This window comes from Cibotium barometz, chromosome 31 (genome assembly GCF_041138505.1).
Source record: "Cibotium barometz isolate CiBa-2024 chromosome 31, ASM4113850v1, whole genome shotgun sequence".
Lineage (NCBI taxonomy): Eukaryota > Viridiplantae > Streptophyta > Polypodiopsida > Cyatheales > Cibotiaceae > Cibotium > Cibotium barometz.
In genome coordinates, this window is record NC_141076.1 from 23,032,185 (window position 1) to 23,040,994 (window position 8,810).

Sequence of the window (8,810 nt, forward strand, 5' to 3'; positions counted from 1 at the left end):
TGGGGGAGGAGGGCCAAAATCAGCTAGGCACCCCCCTTCCCAGCTGTTTTTGGCGGACGAACATGCAAGGCCTGTGACAGTTGTCAAGAGGGCATGCAAGGGAACTTGGGAGAGCTGGTCGACCATGAAGGGCTGCTTTATAGCCTGTGGGCTGCCTCCATAGGTACTACAGGAAAAAGCGACCACTCTTGGCCTCTCTATAGGGCTGGTCGATTGCTGTACAGCAGGCTTCTTGGCTGGATATTGATGCTGTGAAGGCTCGGGATTCAAGGCAAACAACAGAGCACCTGTCTCAACTCTTGGGGTTACTTTTACAACATGTTTGTGGGCTGAAAACAGGGCTGTGCAGTCCAATTCAGCAATGTCCTTCGCGACAGATTTGAAGGCAAAGTCTTTGAACCTACGTGAAGCCTATGGCTCTAAGGGTGGAACTTTCGGGTGGCCAGAGCCAAGGTTTTCATGGCTGGTTATTCGGGACAGCACCATTGCTAGAGGGTGTGATCGCACACTAGAGTGTGGTTGTGCCCAAGGGACTTACGGAAGCTTGAGATTGTTGTTTTCATCTTATTTTGGATGTATCTGGTGCCAGTTTGAAGAGTGTTTACTCTCTGGCACTGGTTCTCTTGTACTGGAACACTCTGTTGGTAATAAAGATACCTCCGGGGCCGGGGGGGGGTGGGGGGGGGGGTTTGGTGGGGGGCAACTTCAGCTCCTAGTGTTGTCTTTGTGCAAATTTTCATATTGTTGTTTCAGTGGTATCTAAGTATGATGATGATGTTGTTAGATGCTATGTATGATGCCATGATGTTATGTGTGGGATAAGGTTTTCTATGAACACGCTTCCGTATTTGTGACAAGTGCCCAATTGAACTGCATTCTCATCATGAACATCATCATCATCTTTAGCAAGGGACGCAAAACGGTTGGGGTGCTCTAGTGTGGGCTTTGACGACAGGTCATGAGTGGGGGTCTAGGAATCGGGATGCCTGTCACCGCACCTCGCCTAACGCTATACAACATAGGGAACAAGAGCAATGGAGGTGGGGCCGTGTAAAGGACCCGATGGGTGCATTTGCGCCATCTTCTAGTCTGGCCGCTAGATCGGGGCAATCTTTGACAATGTGTTCCTGTTGGCAAGAAACACTACATTGGTCTCGCATGCCACTGTTGTAGAAAGAATGAGCCATCACGTCCCAATAGCATAATGTAATCATCAGTAATGGAGGGATTGCTTATTACGAGGACCATGACTCGAGGCACCCCATCAAGGTTGGCGGTAATTGCTGTTGTAGTTGTGGAAGGCGATTCTCAAAGGACGGGTACATCTAGAACCTACGCAAACACTGATCCTATGGAGGCCAACAACTTCCAATATATCCGGGGAAGGTCAAATCTAAGAAAAATTGGAGTGTGGTTGCTGTCCTCTACCATAGTACTACTGGATAAAGAAGAGTTTCCTCGGCCAAGAGGAAATGGGCTTCCAGCAAGTGCTTGAGAAGTGGCCTCTGAATTGAAGTCGACTTGGAAGAATCCTCTTCCAAATAAACAGGTGTCAATAAAGTGTGAGGCCAAATCTGAGGGCAATGTTGCCAAAATCCATTTTTTTTGCCTGACATTGGGAGGGATTAGACCCACAAACTTTGCCAATGAGAGTCGTCTTCAGCTCTTTGTCCAAATCAGTTTGGAGGATGAGAAGCTTGTCTTTGGGAAAATTAATGGTTCTCCTGGCCGGTGAGGGTGAGAAAGGATTGGCTTGAGCAAAAGCGATAATGCCAATCAAGAGGTGGGCGGCCTTCTTGAGCACAATAAAATATTATTACTTATGTTGATGCATGTAGAGGTAAAATGGTGGGAAGAAGAGGAGAAGGCGGGCAGAGGAGGAGAATGGCTGGCAGGAGGTGAAGAAGGTGGACAGATGTGCAGAAAGGAGGAGGGTGAAGGATGGGGTACATGTGTGCATCAGGGGAGAGGTGCGCAGGTGGGAAGAGTTGCGTAGGTCAACAGTATGGGGAGCTCATCTACGGGGAGTTGCATATGGTAGGCGCTACTTATCTTGTGGGCTTGTACTAGCTACGTAACCCCTCTTCGTTTGTCAAAATTGGTTTGACCATCTCTTGTTAACTGTGTTGAGAGAAGCAACAATTCTCTGTGCGGGCGTCCTCTGTATGAAAAGAGCTGCAACTAAAGTAGTGTCCTTTAGTGATTTAATTGGCCACATTACCCCTATGAACACCACCTATCTGTGTTGGTACTGGTGGTATGGTTTTGCTGTGTGACAGGTTTGCATATCGAGAAGCAAGCAACATGCCTTCTTTGTGGTACACGTAAGAGTAGCAAGTATATAGCTAAGCAAGCTGATGCTTGATGCTACGTACCTAGTACTTATCTTTAGGATTAGTGGTCTATTCCTGCAGGGTTAGGGAAGCCTTGGGATTAGAGGAAGCAAGCTGATACAGGCAGCTAAGGCTCATGGTTAATAATACCAAGTATATTGGCTATTTATGATTGGAGAGTTATTTATAGCAGGAGTAGCCAATATACAAGTGAGACTTGGGGTTATTTTTGTTCAGAGATAGTTATTCACTCTCTGGTCTGTGATGGACTAGGATTATTGTCGAGAACATGATTGGATTCGACGGATCATGGACGGTCATGTCGAAGGCCTCAGTAGGCATGTGTTGGTGGTACTAGTGGTGCTAACTGGCATGGTTTGTGGGATTGGAGTCTTAGCCTCCGGCTCGGGGGTGGTTTGAAGCATCGAACCTATGGTTGGAGGTGAGCTAGCGTGCATCCCTCTTACGAGGTTTGTACTAATCACTCGTATTTTGCGTTTAGGAGATCCGTGGGGTTGTAACACTTTTGGTATCAGAGCAACCTCAATGCTGATCGCACGAAGCATGGGTGAAGGTCTTAGTAAGCTTTTCCTATTTGCTTTTGATGGTTCCTTCGAGAGACCTGATGGCTCTTTCCCCTTTGTTAGAGGATTTCGTGGGTTTCACCCCAGGAGGAGCAGACATAGGTGGATTTAGTTTGCTTAAGTACCGAGAAGCAGATTTTTGATAGCTTCTTGAGTTGTACTTAGCTGAATAACATGGACCAGGATTCTCCTTGATTACTAGAATTCATGGTAGACCGATTTAAAGAACTAGATTTGGTAGATAGATCTGAAGGACTAGATCCGGACCATGTACGGGTGATCTAAGAGAGGAACCCGATAGTAGTTGATCTTTTGGGAGGTTTGGATGGAGATACACACCTAGCAGACATACTTTGGTGTCCCATTTGGTACACGATATTTGACAGATTATTGTTTTGTATATTTGATTGGATCCAGTTGTAGAAGGGTGATTTCCTTCTGTGAAGAAATAAACCCAACCTGCAGAGAAGAATTTGTTATAGAGACCATTGACTTGGGGGACCAAAGGTAACCTTGAGTTTGTTTATATGAGGTCTTGGATGGGGATGCACTTTGGTGTTCATTCTGTGACCCATGTGTTGCCAAAGTGGGAACGCACGTCTCTTGTGGGGATCCTAGTGATTGCAAGCTACCTAGAGCGAACTAGTAGAGGATGCGAAGGATCGATAGCATGACTTTGATAGCGCTATGTATACTATGTACTTACCTAATTTTATTTTGCCAGCAGAGTTGTCATGATATCATTGATCTTGCCTATTTTGAGTCACCAACAGTAACCTTGGATCATGTATTTGTTCGAGCACATTTCTTGGATGTAGTGCACAAGATCTCATAGACGGTTTAGTCATCTTTTGATAGAGAGGTTTTGGCTTTAAGCTAGGGATTTAGTGTAGCTTCATGTGACTAGTTATTTTTTGATGAAGTTGACTCACGAGGGAAGATGTCTTGACTTTTGTCGAGAAGATTACATTGATGAGGTTTTTGTGTGACCATGGATAACTTATTGGTGTCAACATGGTGAGAATGGGCCGTTGTGTCATATTTTCCTTGAGGTGCACGAGGTTCAGTGGTGATACTTTTGGGAATGTGCAGATTTGGGTTCTCTAGAGTAGAGATACCTAGATCCGGGTCTATCTTACGGAGTTGTATCGGTACTAGATTGATGGTACTTGATTTCCATATACCTTTGGCTCACATATGTACGCTAGCCGAGAATCATAGCAAATGTTGGATGGCATTTGTTTTGGAGTCCTTGCATGCTGTAATAGTAGTGGGTTTTCCTTAGGGAGCATTTTGGATAAACCTTTCTTTCATCTCAGATTTTGAGATGAGAGAGGCTATCACTTATTGAATGTAAGATGGGTTTCTTGGATAGAACTTGATTATCCGGCGGTGCGTAGATACAAAGGTGGAGGTGGGTATTATCGTTGGTTCCTTGGGAGAGTTTAGCAACTTCGTATGGATTTATGGTTTCTTTTGAGAAACGGTACTATTTTGAGTAAAGCTAGCATTCCTTGAGACTATCCTTCCGAGTTTTGAACTCAGGTTCATAGGGTTTACATGTGGTAGCATAATTAGGATTTGGCCAACCTTGTGTAGGGATGAATTCGGTCAATGAGTTGCTATAGATACAGTTTTACTTGAGGCTCGATTGTCGTGGATGAGTGTTCTACACTTACGACACCCTCATGATCTCTATTTGGGGCAAGATTTCCATAAACAAGTGTTTTGTATTTATGGTAACCCGAGAATTATGGAAGTAAGTAAGAGGGTATATCATATAGGGCAGATTAAGGTGGTTGGCTAACCCTAGAGTTATGGAAGTAAGTAAGAGGGTATATCATATAGGGCAGATTAAGGTGGTTGGCTAAACCTGAAAGTCAGTGTCCTTTAGATGAGAGTTTAGGAGTCTGGGGGGTTGTAACACTCGAGAATGCCAAAGAAGGAAGGGCTGGGAAGCTCCATTGGCAGCAGAAACTCTTCCATGAAGGAGGCAGCAACGACCTCTGTTGGTAGCCAGGGCAGTACACAGTAGTAAATCAGGCGACAGCAGCATGTAATCTTCTTTGTATGGCAAGGTAATCAGCAAACCAGTCTTGGTTGGGCTGATACCAGAACAATTTCAGCTCTAAGTGAGCAAGCCTCTTAACACTGCAAATCAATCAGCAACACTTTTCCCTTCCATGTGGCGGAGCAAGACTTTATGGCGGGTCTTCAACAGCTCTGAGTGACCCAGTGCAGTAGCACATGGTCACAGATTATGGAGTCAGCACCCAAATGGTGCGTTTAGGCTGGTGTACCTGCTGTGACAACTTCTGTCAGTTTTTTATTAAGAGTTGGAAGGATAAAACCTTGTGGCAGTAAAGGTTTCAAAATATTTGAAATATCCTCAGTGAATAAATCTATGTAGCACTTTGGGAGGAGGAAAATACATGGTGAAAAGTTATGTATATACCTTTGTGAGTTTTATGGTGAATCCAAGCATTCCAAAGTTTTGGTAGCCCACCTATATGGACTACCATGGGGTGTATCGACCATGACATGGTCTGCAGGCACCCATTTGTCACATGTGAGCAGTTTCGCTCCATTCGGAGGACCTTTGACTACATCGGCACTTCTTGTGATTTGCAATCATTATCAGATTTTTGTGACAAATATGTAACTAATTGGGAGAGTTTTTTGTGAGCGTAAGTTCTTGGTCAGCTTGCCTTGTGGGGTATTGCTTGATCAAGTGGGAGTGTTGAAATATAATTGTGCGTCGTCGGTGAGTTTTTGTGAAGGCTTGTGACATGAAAATGGTCCCTAAAAGCCTAAGGTCAAAAGCCATATTGTAATTTGGTAGTGACACTTAGGTAGAATCTCCTTAATTTGTGGGAATCCCATTGATTTAGGGATGTGGGAGGTTCCTTGGTCTTACGAGAATTCCGTCGATATAATGTAGGATCTGAAGATGCTCTCATGTGAGCCCTATACAAATGTAACACCTCCATCTTTATAAAGCGACAGCTAAATTCAAGCTGAGTGTTTACTTTGTTGGATATGCTCAGCATCACTTGTGGTGTGTTCATTGAGTTATCTTTATGTCTCTCAAGCTCATGTTCATGAATCTGTATTAAGCAGATATTGTTGTCCAAACCCTATCGAGTCTTAATCTCCTTTCTTGTATCATTCTCATGTTAATCTCTTTGGAAGCTTTGTGAAAGTTAAGTAACAGCAAGGCACGTGAGTATTTTTTCGTGCTTGCCAAGGGGATTCTTGATTTGTCATGCTTTAGTTATTCTGGCCCCCCTTTTCAGCAGTGTTATAGTGGATTTTTATGTTTATACAAGGTTGGGAAGTCAGGGGAAGTTAACTACTTGATTGACTGTGAAGTTCAACTTTGCAGGTATTTTACATCAGGCATGGCAGATGAAGCAAAGGCAAAAGGCAATGCTGCTTTCTCAGCAGGGAATTTCGAAGAAGCTATCAAGCATTTCTCTGATGGAATAACCATAACTCCTAGTAATCATGTCCTGTATTCTAATCGTTCAGCTTGTTATGCCTCACTCCACAAATACCAAGAAGCATTGGAGGATGCCAAAAGAACTGTTGAATTGAAGCCTGACTGGGTCAAAGGGTACAGTAGACTTGGTGCAGCTTATGTCGGGCTTGGTAGGTATGATGATGCAGTGGCAGCATACAGTAAGGGTTTGGAGTACGAGCCCACCAATGAGGCCCTTCAATCAGGACTATCTGATGCGCAGGCAGCTAGATCTAGGGCTCGTGCATACCCAGTGCCACCTTCTCCTTTTGGTGACATTTTCTCAGGGCCTGATTTCTGGGTCAAAGTCTCTCAAGATCCCAGAACACGGGGTTTTCTTCAGCAGCCAGATTTTGTGCAGATGCTTCAAGATGTGCAGAGAAATCCAGGGCATCTCAATTTGTACTTGAAGGATTCAAGAATGATGCAAGTCCTGGGTGTCCTGCTCGGCATAGGTCTGCAAACTGCTCAAAAAGATGATGCAGGAAATGGAATGTTTGATGGTACAAATGAAAGCCCTAGGCCTGCTGCCAGTCATTCTCAACAAGATGTTACAGATTCAAAAAAAGAATCAGAGTCTGAACCAATGGAGATTACAGAAAGTGAAAAAGAGAAGGTGACACAGAAAGCAGAAGCACTGAAAGAGAAAGATGCTGGAAATGCTGCCTACAAGAAAAAAGATTTTGCTGCTGCTATACAACATTACACAAAAGCCATGGAGTTGGATGATGATGATATTTCATATATCACCAACAGAGCAGCTGTGTATCTTGAGATGGGAAAGGTTAGCGCTTGTAGCTTAGATGTATAGTATGAATGTTCCAAGAAGTGAGCTTCCTCACGAACCATGGGTTTTGATACGGATTTGCAGAGCTTTGTTTATCAATGTTGCGATACTCCTGTTCCTGTAGGAGATCGGTTATAGTCCGGTCTTTTCAATACTTGCACTAAGTCGTCTTAATGTGATTTTGGTTCTTGGGTGTGCAGTATGCTGAGTGCATGGATGATTGTGACAAAGCGGTTGAAAGAGGGCGAGAGTTGCACTCTGATTATAAGATGATAGCAAAGGCTTTAACGAGAAAGGGGACAGCTTATGCCAAAATGGCTAAATGCGCAAAGGATTATGATCTAGCTATAGAGGCATTCAACAAGGCTCTTACGGAACATAGGAATCCAGATACTTTGAAGAAACTAAATGAAGCTGAGAAAGCTAAGAGAGACCTTGAACAAAAGGAATATTTTAATCCGGAACTAGCTGAACAAGAGCGTGAGATGGGTATGCACTAATGCATTCAGGTCTCATGCAAGTCTTTGAGGTTAGCCTAAATATGTAATCTCAACTTTGACATGGTTGGCAGGAAATGATTGCTTCAAAGCACAGAAATATCCCGAAGCAGTGAAGCATTACACAGAGGCTGTTAAGAGAAATCCAAATGATGCGAAGGTGATATTTATACCTTGGCTGTGTGTGAATCTTAAAGAGGAAGACGTGATGACAATTGTGTGATTACACGTGTACACACACACTAGACAGTCACATCGTAAACTGTGTGGTTGTAGTAGTAGTGATTCTATTTGTGCTGCAGTTGTTTATTGTTTTCTTGGACATCCAAGGGTTTAATGCTTCAGCTCATTGGGCCAGTAAGATGAGAGACTACTTTGCTCTGTATTATTATTCTCATCTCTCTTAAGCTAGAGTATTACAACTACTTCCATGATAGTTGTAGAGACAAAGTTGAGAGCTGAAGGGTTAAAGATGTTAGGAAGCATTAATATGCATTAAGGATAGAAGTATAACGATAAGAGGGAGAGAGAAAGAAAGATATATTAAACGTCTACTAAAGACCCAATGGGCCTATGAGACCAAAGTGATACAATAATATCCATGGCATATTTGACCATGGAATGGAAAATAAAATATAAACAAAACAAACTATCTCACTGGAGTGATGCAAAACTGTCCATGGAAATCTCATCATGGAATATTAGGAACATGAAATATGAGAGGAGCATCAGCCCCAAGTAGATGGTGTAGCACTCTCCAAAATATCAAGCATGGGGCTAATGAGTATGGCCGAGAGGCTACGTCACATCGAAAGGTAGCTCGACGGCGATGGAGAGTGTCTTTGGATCTGGAGCTGATGAGTGGATCGTGGCCGGGCCAATGTCTGGGGGGGCGAGGCGTTGGGCATGCTGGCATGGGGAGTCTTGGTTTGAGGTAACTCCTCTTGGGCGAGGGGGGGTCCAGAGCAGCCCGAGTTGGGTCCACATGATCCATTGTATGGGTGTCCTCCTCCTGGGACTGGAAGAAGCTGGTGATGGTTGGCTAGCAAGGGAGGGGTCGGGGTGGCTGGGGCCGAAACTCTCTCAAGT

At 44.1% G+C, this 8,810-nt stretch overlaps 1 protein-coding gene across 3 annotated transcripts in view; it reads left to right on the forward strand.

Annotated features, from left to right (window-relative positions):
• LOC147620637 (hsp70-Hsp90 organizing protein 3-like) overlaps positions 1-8,810 on the forward strand; it is a 48,802-nt gene that overhangs the window by 20,067 nt on the left and 19,925 nt on the right. For 2 of the 3 annotated variants that reach the window (XM_086824895.1, XM_086824897.1), the window contains exons 2-4: positions 6,303-7,221; positions 7,425-7,713; positions 7,796-7,881. In XM_086824895.1, coding sequence (XP_086681021.1) covers positions 6,319-7,221; positions 7,425-7,713; positions 7,796-7,881 — 1,278 coding nt within the window. In that variant the 5' untranslated portion in view covers positions 6,303-6,318. Of the gene's footprint in view, positions 1-6,289; positions 7,222-7,424; positions 7,714-7,795; positions 7,882-8,810 lie in introns of all 3 variants that reach the window. The other variant, XM_086824896.1, reaches the window with a different exon arrangement.